The sequence below is a fragment of the Lissotriton vulgaris genome, chromosome 9 (assembly GCF_964263255.1).
Source record: "Lissotriton vulgaris chromosome 9, aLisVul1.2, whole genome shotgun sequence".
Classification (NCBI taxonomy): Eukaryota; Metazoa; Chordata; class Amphibia; order Caudata; family Salamandridae; genus Lissotriton; species Lissotriton vulgaris.
This window is the reverse complement of record NC_141697.1, coordinates 800030186-800052484: the sequence shown is the minus strand read 5'-3', so window position 1 is coordinate 800052484 and position 22299 is coordinate 800030186. Positions and strand designations below refer to the sequence as shown.

At 44.4% G+C, this 22299-nt stretch overlaps 1 protein-coding gene across 1 annotated transcript in view; it reads right to left on the bottom strand.

Moving 5' to 3' along the window:
* The window catches only part of LOC147692287 (serine/threonine-protein kinase D3-like), a 587115-nt gene that overhangs the window by 275249 nt on the left and 289567 nt on the right, over window positions 1–22299 (bottom strand). Inside the window, exons 2-3 of the mRNA XM_086938546.1 lie at window positions 6757–6895; window positions 174–302 (exon numbers count right to left, since the gene is read on the bottom strand). Coding sequence (XP_086794672.1) covers window positions 174–302; window positions 6757–6895 — 268 coding nt within the window. The remainder of the gene's footprint in view (window positions 1–173; window positions 303–6756; window positions 6896–22299) is intronic.

Sequence of the window (22299 nt, the reverse complement as noted above, 5' to 3'; positions counted from 1 at the left end):
ACCATCTACCCACAGACACCTCCTCCTTCACCTAGACCCATTCACTGCACCTCTCATGTTTGATTGTTTCTCCAATCACATATATCCTATCGCCCATCTAAAAGTACTAAACCAGAGCATTCAGAATTACAGTAGACACTTCTCTCACAAAGCTCCTGTAAGACAATATATACCTTGGCATTTCAAGCCCTGGCGTACCAGTCCCCACAGCATCTCCGCGCAGTAGTCACAGAAGGCTGGTGATTTGTAGGAGTGGACAAGTAAATTGTGAGGCCGGATGATAAAATCCAAGGATGCTGATTCTGTGAGAAGCAAAGACAATTATATTAGGGTAAGGTAAGCAAGACCCTTGTAGGGTGCAATATTTGACTACAATGACAACCATAACAACACTTATAGGCACAATCCAGGTGAAGATGTGTTTGAATATACTAAAAAACACAAAAGTAGACGAAAAACCTAAGATATTGTTTAGGGGCTGGTTTTAACTAAACTTTAGTTGACTAGCCTATCTGGTTACAGGGAAATAGCAGTGGTTGTCTCAGATTTACAATTCCTTGGTTTAGTGCTAGGCAGTCTTTCAGGCAGCTGGGATTCCTCCAGAATGGAACTGGTGATCCAGACTGAACTAGAGGGGATGCAGGGAGAGATGCTTGGAAGCATACAGTCAGCAACGGTTTTCAGGTACCTGTTAAAGGGAAACATGCTTTTCACCCCTTTACAAAGGCCCAGCAGAGTGAAAATCTAAATGTGTCCTAGCTAAGTCATACATACAGCTTGCAGGTCTTTTGACAATGTCTGCTTTAAGTTGTAAAACCACTAAGTATGGAGGACAGATAACTTTATCAATGTACAAGTCTGAAGCATTAAGGGCCAGATGTAGGAGCCCTAATACCGGTCGGTAACGGCCGAATTGGGCCGTTACCGACCGGTATTAGGGTTTTCTGATGTAGGGGACCTATATTTGACCAATTCTGTAAATTTACCGATTCGGTAAATTTACAGAATTGGTAAAATACCGAATCGGTATATTTACTGATTCGGTAAATCCATATGTAGGTGACACTCCTAAGAGTGCCACAGGCCCTTAAGAGTCAGTATTTTACCACCCAATCCTATTGGGTGGTAAAATACCGAATTCAGGTGTGCATGCACATCTGTGCATGCACACCTGTGCAATGTGACACACAGACATGCCCTTAGGGCATGTATGTGTGCCACATGGCACACAAGCCTGTACTTGGGGAGCTAGAGGGTGTCAAAGTGACACCCCCTGCACCCTTGCAGGATTCGGTATTTACCGATTCGGTAAATACCGAATCGGTATTGCCCATTGATTCCTACGGGCTTCAAGGCCCATAGGAATCAATGGGCAATACCGATTCGGTATTTACCGAATCGGTAAATATCGAATGTTAACGATTCGGTAATTCAAAAATAAAAATTAGCCACATCTCCCTCCTTCTAATTTACAGATTCATAAATACCGAATCGGTAAAATTCGGTATTTATGAGTCAGTAAATTAGAGTTACCTACATCTAGCCCTATGTAATTTATTCATAAGGGCCATACGTTCTGGCGCATGGCACCGAGCATTGCTTTTTCTTTTAAGAAAAAATAGAAGCGCTTCACAGTTCTCACCCTACAACTACCTTGCTGAAGGCAGAAATCGTCATATCTTCCAGGGCTTCTCTCCTTCTCTGTCTCCCGCTCTCTCTGCGATTCTGCTCTGTGCAGCTTATGCCCGATGGCTAATTGCGGCCTCCCTGGTGAAATACCATTATTTTTCTTTGCTGCAGGCAGGGAAACTGTACTAAATGCCCAGTCAGTGGCAAGATAACTTTCTGCAGTATTGACTTCTTTGCATAGCCAGATGGGCTGGAAAATCCATTTCTCCATAACGCTAGACACCTAGCACATTATACAGGTAAACAACCTGACCACAAAACCGTCACCCCGCATGTTGTGACAACGCAGTTGTTACAACGACTGCGATGTAACAACGCATATGGTATTGTGGCAAGAAAGTGCAGCCGGCATGCTGGTGTAGCTCCGGAACGTTGGTGAACGATTTCAAACAGGCATTCCATTTGATGAATGCACCCTAAAAATTTTTTACCGGAGCTACAGTGTCTGTAGAGAAGCATCAGACAACTATAGGACTCGCACAGATATACACTACGTTTGCGCAGCTGAAATAAGAAGTATATCGGGATCTCCATTGAAATATATATGACAGGTGTCCTGCACATATGAGAAAGTGCATTCTGTTGAAACTTTCTTAAGCCGATACTCCACAGGAGCCTTTAGCATTGTCCTGACTGGCTCCATTACAGTCTCTTGAATGGGAAGACCAGTTGTGAAGCCTCTGTCCCTGGGCACCGTATGAAAATGGCCTACATTTCTTGGCTTTTAGTGAAGGAGTAAAGGAGCAACTTTCTGATACGTTGGAACCTTACATTTTTAATAAAGAGATACTAAACTCCAGGTTGCGAGACACTCTGTTGCAATTGCCCCTGGCTGGCCCTGATGAAGGTGGTTTCCATTGCAGTTCTTCCACCGAAATGCGTTGGCCCTCCCTTCTAATTAGATCCAACCTTTGGTTGTACAGTGGACAAAGTGGTGCAAAACAACGGGTGTTTTTTTGGTTGTAGTAAAGTGATGTATGATGAGGATATGTGATAGAGTGTGTGTGTTGTGTTTGTGGTTCTCGACCTGGGGTATTAATACTGTCTCGCTATTTTAACAAAATGATATGTTCATCTACTCTGATTTTGTAATATGAATCTTTGTATATGTATTTAATACAGTGAATAACTATCTGTTTTCAAATAAGAAAAAAGCAAAATATGAATTTTTGAATGACCAAAAAAAACTTTAAAAATAAAAAATGAATAAATAATCTTAAAAGTTGTATACGTGGTTGATGTATGCCCTTGTTATTGGAGGTTTTCCCCAATCATAAAATAGATATAGGTCAAGAGGGAGTTCTTTTTCTTGTTACAACGCATACCATTACCACGCAAGTCGTAACAACGACTTGCAGAGAGGGGAGAAGGTGTTGGATTTAAAATCCAACACCTTCCCTACTGTCCGCACAGACTGGAGTTGGGATAGTAAATTATATTATTCCAACACCCAGCGCCCCCCTCCGCAAGTCGTTGCGGGATAATGGTATGCGTTGTTACAACGCGGTTGTTGGAATGACCGCGTTGTAACAACATGCTGGGTGACTGACTGGAAAAAAAGCATATCTATACTACTATTATAAAGGAAGAACTTTGAGGCTTTGAGGCGGGTAAACTCGGGAACCATAGCGTCAATCCACACACCCAATACATCGTTGGAATCCTCAGGGTGTGAAGATGGACATAGGCTATATAAAGTTAAAAAATACGTTATATTTAAAAAATGTACATTATAAAAAAAGTAGTCCCCTCGAATTAGCGCCGGCCGCGACCTGCGTGCTGATGTCAAGAGCACGGGGAGGAGCGGCGTCCAGGAGTGGCAGACATGGCACGGGGAGGAGCGGTGACGAGCGGCAAGGAGCGGTGGACTGAGGAGCGGCGGCTGAGGTAAGGCTGCGGGAGTCAGGGCAGGCGGTGGGAGGGGGTGATGTAAGGCTCCAAACTACCACGATCACGCTCATTAGTTTTACCTCATACACAGCTCAGGAAGTTGAACTGCAGAGCACCAGCATTTCAGCTTTAAGGGTATAGGTTGACACGCGGGCATTATGTTACCATGCTGGAATCTCGACATGCCGAGCTCCGTCACAGGTAAACCCCGCTCAAAGAGACCGCACAGGCGAAAGTGATCCGTCAACCCCGGAGCCGTGTTTAAATGTCCCCTCTTTTTGTGGTACTTTTCATGTGGACGGGGAAAGCAAACAATCCGAAGCGCACTGCTGTGAATATCATATGTCTCCTTTTTGTTAGGGTTTTTTTGAAAAGCGCACGTACGCCTGTGGGCTTCATGGCGCTGTTGAAGTAGGAACCTAACACAACAACTTACTGAAAATAAGCCTGTCTGAACAGCCAAGTTTTATAAGAACGTCTGAAAGTTAGAAAGTCTGGGCTGAGCCTAAGGGAAAGTGGTAGGGAGTTCCATAGGACAGCGGCTAAGTAATGGAAACAGCTGCCGCCCTGACGCTTTCTCTTGTAAGAGGGAACAACTAGCAAGCCTTTATTGATGGATCTAAGATTGCGAGTGGGCTAATATTTGGAGACCAACTGATTGATGAACTGAGGCCCTGTGTTTTGTAGACTCTTGTATATGATACAACCGGACTTAAACATGATTCTTTGAGATACAGGCAGCCAGTGTAATTGTTCTAGACCAGGCCTGATGGAACACCGCCTAGGTTGTTTAAGAACAAGTCTGGCTGCCTGGTTCTGCACTAGTTGGAGTCTTTTTAAAAGGCCAGATGGAAGGCCCAGGTACAGACTGTTAGAAAAGTCCAGCCTGGAAAGTACCAGTGCGATGGTAACCTGGATAAGGACTGAGTATGTCAGAAATTGTGCAATCTTTTTTATTTTTCTAATCTGATAAAAACTAGCAGAAACAACTGCTCCAACTTGAGCTTTTAATGAAAGATCCGATGCAAGTGTAACACCAAACTCTTCACTGAAGAAGCAGGGACTGGGGCAGGACCAAGGCTCAAAGGCCAATAATGAGGGCCCCAGCTGATACTGCTGTCCCCGGGAAGAATTAACTCGGTTTTACCCGGGTTGAGCTTAAGGTGGTTTAAGCTCATCCAGCGTTGTATCATAAGCATAGTTTGGTGGAAGTGGGCGACTGAGTCAGGAGTATTCAGAGGGAAAATTAGCTGTAAATCGTCAGCATAATTAAAGATTGTGACATTGAATTGTTTTAGAAGGTGAAGAAGGGGGCGCAGATACAAATTGAAAAGCAAAGGGGAAAGTGAGGATCCCTGTGGGACCCCACAAGTGGAGATGGTTCTTGAAGGAGTGAAAGGCCCTAAGCGAACCGCTTGAGTGCGGTTCGAGATAAAGGAAGTGATCCACTCAAGGGCGGCGCCCCTGAGGCCGGCCTGCTCGACACGGCTAATTAGAATAGAAAAATCAACCGTGTCGAACGCGGCTGACAAATCAAGGAGAACCAGTGCCTGGTGGATGCCTTTATCCGCATTTGATCTTAATGTGTTTTGAACGGCCAAAATGACGGATTCCGTCGAGTGACAGGGACGGAAACCTGCTTGGTTAGTTTCCAGATAGTCACTATCCTCTATAAATTTGGAAAAAGATGTGGAGATGTGCGCTTCCAATATCTTCGACAAATATGGAAGTAGAGAGATTGGTCTATAGTTGACCAAGGCTTGAGGATCAGCCCCAGGTTTTTTCAATAGAGGAATAAGGAGGGCCTGTTTGAATCGGGGGGGGACCATGCCACTCACCAGTGAGGAATTCGTAAGTAAGGCTCCGGGGGACAATGTCGGTGCAGGCGGGGGTCGGGGCAGGCGGGTGACGGGGGGGGGGGGGCTGGGACGGGCAAAGCAAGCAGCCCGAAGAAAAGCCAGGAAATCTGGTTCGGTTTATCCCCACTCTAAACACATGGAAATGGTAATTTCCAGGCGAAGGCTGGAGTAATAGCTGCAATACAGTGAGACGGTTTTACATTATAATGCACTGCTGTGACTATCATTAAGGCTCCGCTGGACAATGTCGGGGCAGGCGGGGAAGCCTGATTGCTCCCATACAAGGTCGGGACGGGCTGCTAGTTCATTATACATCTCTAGACTGGACTACTGCAACAGTTTGTATTTTGGAGTGTCCAAATAAAATGCACAGAATCTGCAAAGAGAGCAAAATGCAGCTGCCAGCCTTCTCCTGAACCCTCCAAGATGGGCACACGAGCCACCAGCTCTGGCTTACCTTCATTGGTACCTCTTAAGAAGCGTATCAGTTTTAATGCCATGTGCCTATGTCTCAAAATCCTTAACCACAGAGGACCCCGCTATTTGTGCAACCTGGTAAGGTATTACTTGTCTGGCCGATGCATTAGATTCTTGGATACTGCACTTGCGGTTATTCCGAGGGCAAGGAAATCCTGGATGGGTGGCTGCTCCCTTGGCGTTTGCACAGCCAGATTATGGGACACTCCCCCCTTGCATTTAAGATCAGAACGAGTTGAGGCTCCCTTTAGGGAAAATCTTAAAACCTGCCACTATAGTCAAAGTTACCTTTCCTGGTCTTCATTAGATCTTATCTGCCGCTCATCTTTATTTCTCCCTGAGGTCCTTTTTAATTTCTGATCATCTCCTGATACCTCCTGTTTTCTATCCTGATAGCAATCCTAGTGCTAGGACAGTCCAGTTGGAATAAGCTGCACATTTTTTAAACCTTATTACATAACATCTGTATGCATGTTGGGGGGTCAATTTCCCAATACACATACACGTGATATTTCAAGAAAAGGCTCTGCTGTACTTTTTAGGAACACAAGACTGATCCTGTCCAAGCCATGTCAACCTTTCCTGGTCTATCATACTGTCCAAAAAAGGCTGTAACCTATTAATTGGGATACCCTTTTTGTCTTATAAAAAGAAGTGGGGGCTACATTAAATACAGAAAGATGACATGCGGGCTTTCCAGCAAGTAATGGTCCTAATTAATACGCTTAGATCCAGTTGTCATTCTATCCAGTAGAGGAGATACAGTGTGACCACCAATATTCTCTTTCCCTCTTTCCTGCACCTTTGCACCTTAAAATTAAAGTTGATTAGAGACCCAAACCTGATAAAACCACCTCGATCAGGTCTCCGTTTGAGATGGTGGAGTCCACGGTCAGCCGCCGCAGTATGTTATCGGAATCAGACTTGTGGCAGAAGAGTAGAATTTTATCAGAAACTCCAAGGAATCCATATTCTGGGAACTGGAAGAAAAAAGAACAGAAAACATATGGAATTTATTTTTCATGTCCTCAGTGGTGATACCAAAGCTTTCTGTCCAATTATCCAAGATCTGGAGTGCTCCAGCAGTGAGATTGGGCTTTTTGTAATTAATTTAACATGGTACACCGCTGACAAATTTACATTTACATGAGAGCAGAGCAAAGGTATCAAGATGCATCGCGTGCAAAGGAGAGGCAGAATGCTGTGCCACCCATGCTCTGCCATACATCAATACTTCTTGTAAGAAACCAACCCTATTGCTTCCAGCAATCACATACGTTTATTTGATATGTTAAAGTTTTTTGTTAAAGAATGACAAGAGTGCATTAGGTCCCTGTCATCCCAGTCATCTTATCTAGATTCTTCCAAACTAAGGATCTCACAATATTCCATACATTTTAACAACTCCATAAGCAGGACAGTTTTTAACACACCATGAGGCAAATCAGCAACCACAACATGTACACAAAAAGCTACACCCCACACCCAAGCACAAATACTACACATAACAACATCGTCAAAATAACCACTGATGCATTTCACTCTATCTGAAACTGTGAGTCTGCTACACATCTTCCCCCAGCACACGGACTCACCCTACGAATCAGCTGTGGGATGTGACTCCACGTCAGATGCACTCTAACCAACACCCTGAGCTGTATCTTCCAACTCTTTAAAATCAGACTGATGGGTCTCCCATTGACCTTCAAACAAATAGTCAACAGCCGCAGTCTTTTCACCAGACCCCAAACACATAGTAACCTCCTAACCATGACTTACCGAATTTTGACTCACTTTTTTAAGTTGTTCCTAGACAAATGTAGATATAAAATGTATTACCTACTACAAACTTCCTTTTGTTGACCTCCATTATGAGTTGAGTGGAGCAGAATTTCCTTGCGGAATTGTGCTCCGCTCAATTTTGAATTGTTTGAGCCCCTGTTTCTGCTCACCCACCCCCTCCCCACCGACCATCAGACTAGGTACAGCGGGGGCAGGTAATGGTGCCCCCTGCCAGCCAACAGTCCCTTCTTCCATCCTCACCCACATCCCTTGACTCTGCTTCACACTAGCGCCTCTCATACATTTACCACTTGCTGATAACAAGTGGTACTTGTGTGCTTTTCTTTTTAATAATCAATTTCATTGATTTCCAATGAATACATGTTCATCAATGTAAACATAACCAGCGTTTTACACAGTGAGCAGTACACAACAGTGACAGATAAAACAGTGGGGAGGAAGCCCCTCACATAGAGGAGTCCGACGAGGAATGCCAAGCGACAATGTCCACAACCATGTCTACAGGAAAAGTTCAAGAAGGTCAGTCTTCTACCACCTGACCCATTTACCCCACACCCTTCGAAACTTTTTAGGGCAGCATACATGGGGTGCTCCAGTGCTGTACACCAATCTACCCCCCTTGTGCCACAGTGTCATGGAAGGGGCCAATGGGTCCAGCCAAAGGGCTGCAATATCTTGAAGCTACCATCAGGACCGTGGTGTGACCAAGCTTCCCCGCCCTGTTCACGTCCAAACCATCAGTAACTCCCAAGAGTATGTTTATCGGGTTCAACGGGACCTCCCAGCCCAGGACCTCAGTAAGCTCAGCGGTCACTAACTCCCAGTAATGCGCAATATCAGGACAGAGCCATACCATGTGATAAAAATCTGCTTGGGGGCAGTGACAGCGGGGACAAGAAGCATCAGGCCGAAGCCCAGAGCGATGAAGGCGCAATGGCGTGACAAAGGCCGCGTGTAGATAGTATACTTGAACGAATCAGAGCCGCGCAGAAGCTGTAACTACTTTAGGGGCCATCAGCGCATCCCTCCAATCAGCATCATATAATGGACCAATATAACCCTCCCATTTATCCCGGAGAGAGGAAAGGGAATTGGGGTTGTTATTCACGAGGGAACGGTAAATGTGGGAAATTCCCCCCTTCCCCAAATTACCAGTCATAACCTATGATTCAGGTGGGTTATATTCGGACAAGGAGGTCCCTTTCAAGAAGTGCATATGGAGTACATGGCACAACTGAAGATAGCAGTAAAACTGAGAGGCATGGAGGGAGAACTGGGTCAGTAGGTCTGAGAATTCTAAAAATGTGGCTCCCGCGCCATACATCCCCCAGGATGAACTCAGGGGGCCTGAATATAGAGGGACCCCTCTTTTCTTTCAAGCGGAGCCAGAACTTAAAAGACGTACTTGTACATACAAGACCCAGGGTGTTGACCGGTACGAGGGGCACGACAACTGTGGCAGGCTTGCCCAGATTGATGGGCCACACACGGTGTGGCTCATGTAGCGTATGCCATCTTACGTGCAATACCCAGTCAATTGAGCTTGGACTATCAACCCCATGGGAACAAAGATCCCACACTAATTGCAACTCACAGGGGGTCATTTATTTGCACCTGTCCTTGTGAAAAAATGTATGTGGGGATGACGAGCAGGAAGGTGCGAACGAGAATCACAGAACATCGAAGCACAATAAGGTACGGGAAAAACAATACCAAACTCACAGCACACTTTCTAGAACGGGGACACACGATTGAAGACATTAAATGGACTGTCATAGAGAGAGTACCACTAGGGAGACATCAAACGGGTGACCAGAGAACATTGCTGCTGAGAGAGCAAAAATGGGTCTACCGTTTAAGAAGTCACCTAGTTGGGCTGAACGATGAGATCCCGTGGGAGTCATTGGGAAGACAGTAGAGACTTACTCTTTAATGACGGAATTGCACCAATATCAGCATACTATGGTGTAATTTGAGGTATAAATACCTTCGATCATGCCTTCATGTGTGCGTTGCAATGATTACACCTCTGGCACACAGGGGGAATGAAAAGGACCACTATGGCCCAATTACACTTTTCACCACTCTCAGGTGCTTCCTCATGGTGCGTCATGACCGGTACGTCTTGTGCCACCCTCCTCCACCTAAAACAGTATTATTCTTGGGCACCAACCAAAAACAGGTTTCTTATTATTTTTTGATGAAACCGAATTCGAATTCGAACTAACAACAGTATACTATGGTGGAATTTTGGGTATAAACACATTCTATCACCCCATCATGTGCGCAGTACTGCAATTATTCTGCTTACACACAAGCGCACTAACATCAGTATATTATGCTGGAATTTTGTGTATAAGCTCATTCCATCATGTGCGCTTTACCATAATTACACCATTGACACACAAGGGGAATGCAAGGAACGCTATGGCAAAACTACACGTTCCATCATCCTGAGGCGTTTCCCGACGGTGCGTGATGACGTCCTGGGCGGGACCGTCAGATCACGTGTGGTGCGAGCCAGCCCGTTTCAGGAAGTAAACAGCCTTCTTAAGAGCCAGAAGATGTCTCGTACACCGTCTTCAAGGTGATCCGGACAACAGGCAGAGACGGCAGGGCAGGTCCACGGAACAGTAAGGAGATGAGATATAGGGAGGAAGGGGCACCTCTGTGAACTATGAGAGACGCTGGAGGGTGCCGTGGCATTATGTTGTTGTGAGGAACACGGACTACACTATCAGTCCAACATTGGTGGAGAGGGGTTTACGGCCATTTCCTTCTCCTTATTCTTTCTTTGTAATGCAGATTGTGTTCCCGGGATACCCTCCTGACGAACACCAGTTCGAGTTTATATACCATATAAACTCAGGGAGTGCTAACGCGGGCATAGTTGACCACGCCCGATTTTTAATAACGAGAGAGGGAGGGGTGTGACTAAGGGAAGAGACAAGGTGATAGCTGGAGTGTGTGTGTGTATATATGCAGCAGTGGTGGTCCTTCTAAAACAAACAGAAGTAATACCATTTAAAACGTGTTTTTAACTCGGATACTCGAAGGACCATTTGCAAACCCGGGTAGAGAGTTGAGAGGGTGCATTTATACGCCTCTGACCACACAGTGAACTCAAAGAGATATTTTTTATGTATAAGGAGGAAAAGAGATTACCTGGGAGTGTAGCATATCTATACCATCTCCTTTCCTTTCTAGTTAATGTTCTCCCTGACTATTGGGAACATTCACTTCATGTGATGAGAAGGGCCAGGATCCTATTAGACCGGCTCTGACTTCGGGGCACACTAACCGAAATACGGTGGGGCCAGAAGTGGTACTGAAAGCGACATCAGTCCTGAAGAAGACCGGGGTGACCTTTTGAGGCACAATAAGTCGGTCGAAACATGTTGACCATAGCAGTACCAGAAGGGAAGTCTTGAGAAGCCTCATCTTCTTATCAAGACATTACCCATCTTTTTCTTTTTAATCCTGGTGGAGGAACCTTGGAATAAAATTTGTGGGTTGGTATCCTTAAACCAGTTTTAATTATTTCCCATTAACTGCACTTTTTGTTGCATCACTACTTTCAGTCACTTGGTGATTTCCACTGCTTCATCACTTTTGTATGTACACATGTATCATGTGTTGAGTTCTGTGGTTGTACTTTGTTTTGTGTGGAATTTATTATTTTTTCCCCCTCCCTTAAGCTCCGCCCTGAGTGTGGCTACACCAGGGCGTATTGCAAGCAGGCCCTATGATGAAGCATGTCACACACTTCGGTGTGCGAGTGAGGGCAGTTATTTCAAACAGATGAGTTTGTCTAGTTTGTTATATGTTAAGTCTCGTGCTTTCTATCCCCCGTTGTGTGTTTACTTGAGACTTTATGGGGGTTCGGGGTGGTAGAGTTTATTTTGGACCCTCTCCCCTTCTATGTGGAAAGTGGTATATTGGGTTAACCTGCCCGACCACCAGGTGTGACACAGGGCGGCTCGCCAGGCCAGAAACACCCCAAGTGTAACTTCCAGCAAAGTGTGAGGGATAGCAGTTCCATAGAGCATTCCTTGAATACCAGAGAAACCCAACGCATGCAGTTCCAGGCGGTAGGCCAGATCCGTCCAACCACCATTGAACCAGTCATGTACAGTAAGAAGCCTGGTCGCCAGATAATAGAGATAAAGGTTTGTCATGCCTATCCCCATCAAAGGGCGGAATCCTGCATTGATTGAGGGCCAATCTCGGCCTCCGACCCCCCCCCACAGGAATTTTATGGCCAAGCCATCCATCTCACGGAACCAGGACCGCAAGAAGGCGAGGGGGATGTTTTGGACCATATAAAGGAAATGGGGCAGGACCATCATCTTGAACGGAGCGATCCTGCCCATAAGGTTCAGTGGTAACGTCTAAACCCACAACATTTGCTGTTCACCCTATGTGGGAAGGTTATGCCCAGACGTGGGTCTCGTGCTCACTACGCCACTGGAGTCAAGCTATCCTGGCTGATGACGGCTGATAGCTAGAAACCGGTCCTAGAATGCTTGATTCCGGTCCAGAGAAGACATGGCTTGGCAGTTCGGGCTGGACTGTTTCCATGAGGCACTTGGTCAAGACTGATTTGCATATGGCCATGTCTGAACTGCGGTGGTGTGGTAAGCAAAATAACAATGGATTAAACCCAGATCTGTGACTGGGGGAGAATGTTTTGCCAATGTGCAACATTTCGTCCATCACCTTGTGTGTTTCAGTGGCAACGTCTGCCATCGAAAGAGATCAGTGCGAACCCGCTTCATCAGAGGGCTGACGTTGAGAGACCAGGCATGATCAGGAAAGAGCGTCACCTAGATCCCTAAGTACTTCAACAACTGCTGCCGGAGAGGGATTGAGGACTGCCAATCAAAACACTCTCTCGACAGATGATGGGGGGCCAGGACTTATTTGGCCACGTTCAATCTGAGACCAGAGACACGCTCAAAGAGGTGTAGGGCCCGGACCCAGCCCTGAGCGGGCTGGGTCTGACAAAAAGATCAGGCGTCGTTGACGTAGAGGGCAAACTTGTCCTCTGCCGGACCAGGTCTTCGCCACCCCGTGAGAAAGGGTCCGCGTGGATGAGAGAAGCAAAGGGCACCCTTGCTAAGGTGAAAAGAAAGGGCTAGAGTGGGCAACTTGCCTCGTGCCCCTCCCAATGGGGAAGGGGTGCAAGAGGGATCCATTAACTATCACCTGGGCCCGCGGCTTGCAGTACTTGTGTGCATTAAACCCAATGGAAAAAGGAACGCTGAAGAACACCCCTTTGTTATTCGGGTCTTCACGTTATTCCCCATACTGTGGGATTTCACTCTTAATTACACAGTACTGATGGGTTGTTACTAAGAAATGCTGGTAACTATGGGAGCAGAGTTTGCACCCCGCCAGCATTGTGCAATTCGTAATCAGGGCCTTTAGACCCTTATTTATGAAAAGTGATGCATCGCTGCGACAAAACAGCGATGCATCACTTTTCATTGCACCCTCCTTGCAACACCAATGATGCATCATATTTACAGTATGATGCATCATGTCGCAAGGAGTTTCAGATACGTCAGTATTTCTGACGTGTTTTTAGGTGCAAAAATGACGCATTGCTGGAGTGTGTCCCAAAAGTGACGCAGCTCCAGCAATGAGTCATTATACATGGGCAAGTCCAATGTTAAATTTGCCTGCGTCATCTTACGCCTGGCGTAAGATATTGACGCATTTCACTGCATCACTTATACAACCCTTTTTTGCGTCGGAAAGTCCCAACTACATACATCATACCTGGTGCAGGTATAATGTGGCGCAGGGGTTTACAAAGTGACGCGTCTACCTAGATGCATCACTTTGTAAATAAGACGCAACATGGCGCATTTTTTACACCGCTGGTGCATCAGAAAAAGCCACATGAAAACCAGCCACATGTCTCTTTATGCTCTGAACAGCAACTTATTTATTCTCCTTCCGATTCCCGTACGCCACTGAGACACATCACTGCCTTCCTTCCCCTTTAACAACTCAGAAGGACTTCGCCTATCACCAAGTGAGGCGTGATGCCCAATGACTATACCCCCATCTTCCATCAGAACATTACACAGCCAGAGAGCATAGAGCACAACCCATAAGGGGAGCCTTGTGACTATGCTTTGATTAAGAACCATCCTTTTGCCAATAGCAGCCTCATAAATCAGAGGCATGTGGGTAGAGGCCAGAGTCCCTATTGGAATGAGGGTTTTAAATAAGGGTACCTTCTTCTGGGTTTTTGCGTCCCACTCAGTGGCGGCTCCTCTGCTATGGTGGAGGAGCGTCGCCCCCTTGCCAGCCTCAACACTTAAAATATAAAACGATAATAAAACAGATTTATTATCATTTTATTTTTCAAGTTCTAAGTGCCAGGCCAAGCCTTGGGGGCTTCGCCATCACGGAGGCAGTCAAGAGGGGGAGTTGTGGTCACTGCTATCAGTGTGCATGTCGGTTTGGTCAGCTGTCCCAGGAAAGCCAAACCGACATGCGCACTGAGCTGTCTCCAACCTGAGCAACGTTGCCCGGTTGGAAACAGCAAGCACAGGCTGCCAGTCATTCTGGGAGTGAATTCAGGGCACTCAGGCCAATCCTGACGCTGCTTTCATGCTGCTGCAGCATGAAAGAACCATGAGGATTGGCCACAAGGAAGTCTGGGAGCCTGTGTTTCAGTAAGGACATGGAGCAGAAGAGTGACAGATGGCTGGTAAGTTCTTTTTTCCCATTCTTTTGTGTTTCCTTCGTCGTCCATACCCCCACCCTACCACTCCACTTGCACACCAGCCGCTACTTGATCAAAGATGTAACAGCAGCATCTAATGATAGAGGAGACAGGAATATACAAATGTAATACCCTGAAGAGATTTACAAATTCTGCCTCTTAAATTATCTAATAAACTTAAAATCCCTCATTCTGTTGTGCCTATTGAGAAATGTCAGCTTACCTATTGTATTGCTATACTTATTCAACTTACTTGTTGTTTGCATATACACTGGATTTATTGGTAATACAAACAAAACTCTATAACTATAATTGGTGATGTACTGTTGATCTCTGCTCCATTCCAATGCTTCACATCAACGAACAAAGGTCTATACAACGGCGAGTAGCCAAAATATTGAGTTTAAAATATCGATATACAACAATATCGATGTTTTAATTTCGATGGCACAGAATATTGATGTGCAGTAATATCGATGGACAGAATATCGACTTTAAGGTAAGTAATATCGAAGTTAGTAATAGTATAGTGATATCAAATATATTGATGTTACTAATATCGAAACTTTGTTTAGTGTATTTTTAGATGTATTTTATATGTTTGTTAAACATGTTTTTTAATTTATGTTAAATTAGTAATTTTGTTTACAGTTTGCGTTTTAGTATCAGAGCGGGTTGTGGGTTTATAGGGGAATAGGGTGGTAAGTAATTTAAATATAATTAATTAATTTTTATTATTTTTAATATTATTGATTAATAATTAATTGTTAATCAATGATTAATTGGTAATTAATTATTATTAATTAGTTAATTAAATTAATTAGATTTAATGTATTAATTTTTGTAATCTTTTGTTATTGTTAATCAATAATGATTTGGTAATTAATTATTATTAAGTGATTAAATGATAATTACATTTTTGATGTGATTTATTTATGTGTAGTGGGTTGTGTGTTTATAGGGGAATAGGGTGTGAAATATTTAGCTTAAATTAATTAAAGAGATTTTATTTATTTATTGGTATTTATTATTAATTAATTGTTAATTAATTAATTGGTAATTAGTATTTTTTAATGTATTTTATTATAATAATTATAAATATTGTATTCATAAATATTGTTTATTCTTATTGTAAATTTCTTGTAATTATTATTTGGTCATTATTCATTCATTGGCAATTAATATTTGTTATTTACAAAAATTATAATTACATCAATTTAATAATATTAATTGTTATTAATTGATTATTTGATATTTTGATTAATTGTGTTTGTGTGTATGTGTAGTGCGTTGTGTGTTAAAGGGGGAGTAGCGTGGGAAGTAATATTTTGTTATTTAAGTAAATATTATTTATAAATATTTGGTATTTAGTAATATATTTTTGTAATTTAAATATATATATATTTTTTAAATATGTAATTGATAAGTATGTTAATATAATGCCTTCGCTATCCCGTGCTTTCCCTACTGTTGCACCCTCTTGAGTGGGAATAGTAATTTTCACCCCCACGCTATCCAACTCTTTCCCTACTGTTGCACCCTCTGGAGTGGGAATAGTAATTTTTACCCCTACGCTATCCAACGCTTTCCCTACTGTTCCACCCTCTGGAGTGGGAATAGTAATTTTTACCCCTACGCTATCCAGTGCTTTCCCAACTGTTGCACCCTCTGGAGTGGGAATAGTAATTTTTACCCCTACGCTACCCAACGCTTTCCCTATTGTTGCACCCTCTGGAGTGGGAATAGTAATTTTTACCCCTACGCTATCCAGTGCTTTCCCTACTATTGCACCCTCAGGAGTGGGAATAGTATTTTTTACCCCTACGCTATCCAGCGCTTTCCCTACTGTTGCAGCCTCTGGAGTGGGAATAGTAATTTTTACCTCTACGCTATCCAGCGCTTTCCCTACTGATGCAATATGTGGAGTAAGTATATATATTAATTTATATGTAGAGTTTTTAATTTATTTTAAATGTGTTTTATTAGATATCATTTTTTAAATATGTTTTAATGTTTATATGTATAATTGTTTTAATTATATGTATTTTTAAATAATTTTTACATTATTATTAATATATTAAAAAAAACGATATTTTTTACTTCGATATTTTTGTACTAAGATATTTCTTTTCTCGATATTTTTATACTTACCTTTATGTAGATACAACTTCGCTATTTTTTATGTCGATATTTTTGTGTCGATATTTTTGTATATCTATATTATGTCTGTTGATATTATGTCATACAACCGTTTCTAGGGGTTCAATAAATTACCTAGGTTTATGTTGCAATAAAAGCGATGACTGTGCGCAGACAAGTCATTCATCAGCACAAGAAAACACCATGAAGAAAAGCAGGGCCTGCATATGCACAATGAAACACACTGCACATGCATGTGGTAACAGCCTACTACACACAGTATCTTTCTTTGCTGAGAACACGGCACAAAGCCCAGATAAAATAAAAATTATACTTTAATGTCATTTGAGTTTCAGCTTTCCTGTTTTTTTTGTCTGGTAAGGGATTGTGGCATTTAATGCGGACCAAAAATGAAAGAAAGTCTGCCTATAACCTCTGCTGGAAGGTGTCAGAATCGTGAAACCGTACTTTTAATGAGTAGCACAAGCACGTACAATAATTTACAGATTTGCCTGTTATGGTACAGTACTGCCAATTTATTGAGGAGGGCACAAACACTGCAAGGTTGTGCAGATATTTGAATAGTGAAATCCCTGATGACCATTGAAGAATAGTATTCTTTAGGAGCAAGGAGCACAGATTTGGTTAAAGCAGGGGTTCTTAAACTTTAGCTCCATGAATGCCAGCGGTTTCGTGAGGATTTTTCAAGGGTCCATTCATTTTTATTATCAATTTAATAAAGTATATACACATAAAAAACACAAATCTAAAACCGAAATATTTCAAAAGTCTGTAAATGTGAAGGAATTTGAAATTAGAGGCTAAACCCTATGGGGCTCATTAGGATGACGGGCGGACTTAGTCCGCCCGCCATCCTGTCGGAAATCAGGACCGCCCGCCATTAGGGTGGGGGTCCCGTGGGGGGTATTAGGATGTGCCCGCCACAGTGGCGAGCACATCCTGCATTTATAGCATTGTGGCGGGCGGTGCTCTCTGCACCACCCGCCACAATGCTATAAATGCATGAATGCATTTGCATAAACAAAGCGGCAGGCACCGCGCGGTGCCTGCCCCTTTGTTTGTGCAAATAAAGGGGGGTACCACAGGTACCCCCCATGTGCAACCCCCACCCCTCCTTCACTCAGGTGGCCCACAGGGGGCCCCCAGAGTGAAGACCGCATGCCTTTCCTTGGCGGCATTGCCGCCACGGAAAGGCATTAGTAAAACCGCATCCTAATATGGCAGGCGGTGTCTGACAGACACCGCCACGATAGAAACCCTTTTCCGCTTCGGTCGCCTTGTGACCGGGGCGGAAAGCGGCGGACGGTCTTTCTGTCCGCCGAGGTCCCCCCTGCCATACTAATATGGCGGGGGGAAAACGAGTGTGGATGTCGGGTGGATTGCCCCCACCAGGCTGGCGGTGGCTACCGCCAGCCTGGCGGGGGCAATCCGCCCGACATCGTAATGGGCCTCATAGTTGGTATCTTTGATTAGTGAGAGAAGGGTAAGTAAAGCAAACACAATTGGTGGCCTTAATTAAAATCTAATATGCACTGGCTATGCGGGCTGATGCATATGGAGCAAAAACGACTAAGCGATATACCAAGCTAGCAAGTCGATTTTTCTTTTAGAAATAAAACCACATTTTAACAAGCTTTAACCTTCCCATTAAAATTTTAATTTCTTGGGGAATTAAAGAAAGGGCTTCGTAATTTACGAATTTGATAAATATGTGCCTCTGTAGTTTGTTGTATCTTTTTTAGGTTCCAACCATAGAAGTTGCTTAGGCTAGGGTCCACTGATTACAACAGTGATCCAGGGACGATGTTATTGTCTTCTCTGAGTAGCTGTGCAAATGGTTCTATATAGAGATTAAACAGGAGAGGGGAGAGGGGCAGCCCTGTTGTGTAGTACCCCTAGTGATTGTAAAGGGATCTGTCAAAAGACCATTAACAAGCAGTCTGGCTGTAGGGGCGTTGTACAATAGTTTTATAACACGGCAGAAGCCTCTTTCTACATTAAACTTCATCAGCACATCAGAGAGGTATGGCAAGTTAACCCTATCAAAGGCTTTGGTCGTGTCTAATGTTAATACAGCCAGGGGAGGGTAAAGGCAGACGCGATGTCAATAGCACCTATTAGATCGTAAGTTAGGTCTGCTAACTGCCGCCCTTGAATAAAGCCTTTTTGATCTTCGTGGATGATATTACCCAAAACTCCCCCCAACTTTTTTGACAGGATGGCAGTAAAGATTTTATAGTCACAGTTAAGGAGTGAAATTGGGCGGTAAGAGCCACAGTCAGTTGGAAGTTTTCCAGGTTTTAATATTAGAACAACTGTGGCTTCACTCCAAGACCCTGGGGGAGCTTCTCCCTTCAAAAGAATGCTGTTGAAAAGCTTCACCAACACAGGGATTATAGGCTATTTAAGAAGACGATATTCCTTTTCTGGGAGGCCTTCTGGCCCTGTCGCCTTTCCTATTTTAGAGAGATTTATTGCCTTTCTAACTTCGTCTTCAGTGATTTCCTTATCTAACCCAGCTTGTTGTTCGTTCGTGAGACTTGGTAGGCAGATCTTTTCGAGCCAATTTTTCCTTTTTTCAGGATCATCAATTGTATCCTCCGTATAGATGTTTTGGAAGAACTCACGAAAGGACATGCCTATACCTGAGTTGGATGCTCTAGGCGATGTCTCCCCTTCAACCTTAATCTGTTTAATATGGTTTCGTACCTGATATGATTTTACTTTCCACGCGAGTAGCTTTCCGGCGCTTTCACCAAATTCAAAGTGGGACATTTTACTCGCTTCCCACCTGCGAGCAATTCTCTCCTGGAGAATGTTCTCTAGATGTTTTTTAAGTGAATCTAGTTCTTCTAGGTCTGCTTTCGGAACTGGTCCTGATTAAGAATTCAGTTTTAGTTGTACTCTATTCATCTCTTCTTCCAACCCCTTGATAGTGTTCCTAAATTTTTTTTTTCCTGAAAGAAGCTCGATTAGTTCTGCTGCCTCTCTAATAGGCTTTCAAGGTGTCCCATACAACTGCTATGTTAGTTGTGTCTAGATACGTTTTGAGGAATTGACTGGTCTCAAGTTTCAAAACATGTATCTCATCCTCCTCTAAAAGAATTGTACGGTCAAAAGACCATGATCTAGGCTGTTGTTGCTGTGGGAAAGAAAGACCAAAAGCTGCTGCTGAATGGTCCGATAAGTGGGATGGAAGGTACTCGATATGTTTAACCAAATCCTTTAGAGTGTAACCAAATAGTGCATAATCGATTCTAGATCTGTGATGGTATTTTAAATTGATAAATGAAACCCCTGGTTGATCACCTGAGCGCTCCCTCCAAATATCTGACAGACCGATTTGCCCCATGATATTAATAAGGGTATGCCGTGATTTAGAGGGGACTACCGCTCGTGACTTGGGGGATTTATCTAAACCAGGGTCTAAGACAATATTGAAATCTCCCACCCAAAAAATAGGATCAGGGAAATCGATCAGATGGTTACGAATCGTATCCAAACAGGAAGGATCATCCTGATTAGGACCGTAATAGACCACCAAAGTGATAGGCATATCGCCTAGTAGCATTTTTAAAATGAGCCATCTACCACTAAAGTCCTCCCTACATTTCAATACTTGTGCCTTAGCTTGTTTTTTAAGTAAAACCTTCACCCCTCTGATGTTTGTTGATTGATCTGTACATACATAGGTATCAATCCACTTCTGTTTTGTTAGTATTTTTTTTTTTGCATTTTTCTTTTTTTATTTCAACAGATTTTATTATTGACTCTGCCTTTAAATTGATTCCTGTATGGCAATGACCTGCGCCATCGAATCTCTTAAGTATTGTAATATTTTAGCTCTTTTATTCTTTGTGCGCAGGCCATTGACATTCCATGACAGAAACTGTATCAATGCCATCTTCGTTTTTTTACCACCACCTGTACTGCCATCAGGCAAGCCCAGCCCCCATATGAATCTAATCGTACTTTGTCTCCAAACCTACCCTGAACCGAGACCAGGGCTCTCTGAATTCTCTCACAATGGAAGTTGAGAACAAAAACATAGTAATGGAGTGTCAACAAATGAAGATATTTTACTCTTATTCCCCCCGTGCCCCTCCCCCACCCTTTGGGAAACCCATCCCTTATTCCAATGGCCTGATAATCGCCCAATTTGCGTCCACTGCATCTGTCGACGCCCCTCCCCCGCCACATAGCATAGCATGCACTGTCCAAAATTATCCAAATTATCCAAATTTTCCAGTGCTACACCAAGGGGTCCATTAGGATAGCGGGCGGTGGCACTACCGAAACGATGGCGGGGCGGAAAAACAGCTTTTTCCGCCCGCTAGCAGTGGAAATCATGTCCGCCACATTAGGATATGTAAACACAGGTCATTTCCCGTCCGCCGCGGAGCGCCTCGCTCCGCCATCAAGGTGCGCCCGCCACCGCGGCGGCTGCAGCCAATCGAGACCCTCCGCCGCGGTCGATGACGTCCGCCCCGCTCGACAAATTAGGATGGGCCAAACAAGCTGACGCACCGCACCGGAGACACCGCATAGCTCTAGCAGGCGGAAAGTCTACAGCGGAGCACGCACGCCGAGATCCGACATGAACCCCATGGACCCAGCCCTCCACATGCATCCGGTCATGTACCTGCTGCAACACTATCGCCAGATGGGCCGCCGCGGACGCCGCCGCAGGTACGTCACTACACATATACACCACACAACACACATGCCGACACAGGTCCCAAGCACAACACTGGCATCCTGCTGGGGGGCACAACACATCCACATGGGCACCCACACATCACCCACCTCAGAACAAGGCACCCCACGGCATCCGGAACACACAACGTCGGCCAACCTGCAGCAACATCACGGTCACGGACACGTCACCACCGCGGTCAACACATGCGCACAATGCAGAAGGCAGGGCAACACCAAGGCATGGACACATTCCAAACATCACAGCGACACACCACCCCGACCAACACTGCACACCACCCGAAGTAGTCACAGGCCAGGTGCCAATCCCGTGCACCCCCTTGCACATCAACAAGCACTGTAACAACAAGCACAATACACACACACTGCGACACACAACCAGGGACAAAGGCACAGCAGGATTGCCTGACAACGGACACACAACACCAGTGCACTCCCCACAGCCCACACAATTGTATACAAACATCCACACAGGGCAAGACAAAACATACAACAGGCATACAACTCCTGCCTGACACATGTGTGTCTCACACCATACAGGGGCACACATACATACACTACAAACTAACACCCTTCACACTGCACACCTCTGCCACACACATGCCATGTAAGCCATGCCACCAGGACCAAGGGCCAACACAAGACGACCATACACATACACGCCAGGGCACACAGAATGGGAAACACACACCTCATCTCATCATAAACATCTACTACACCACAGCACAGCTGCACACCCTGTGCTGCCAGTGTCCCCCAAGGTGACCTGTGAACAGTGTATGCAGCAATAGCAATTCACCCACACGAAAACTGCATGGCCTGCCAAATAACCATCACAGAGTACAACATCAGCAGGGCCACAATGGACTGAAGAACCTGTCCCCCTGTCTAAAAATCATATGGCCACATACAACCTTGCAATGGTGATGTACAAAATAGACCATGGAACTCAGTCAAAAAGAA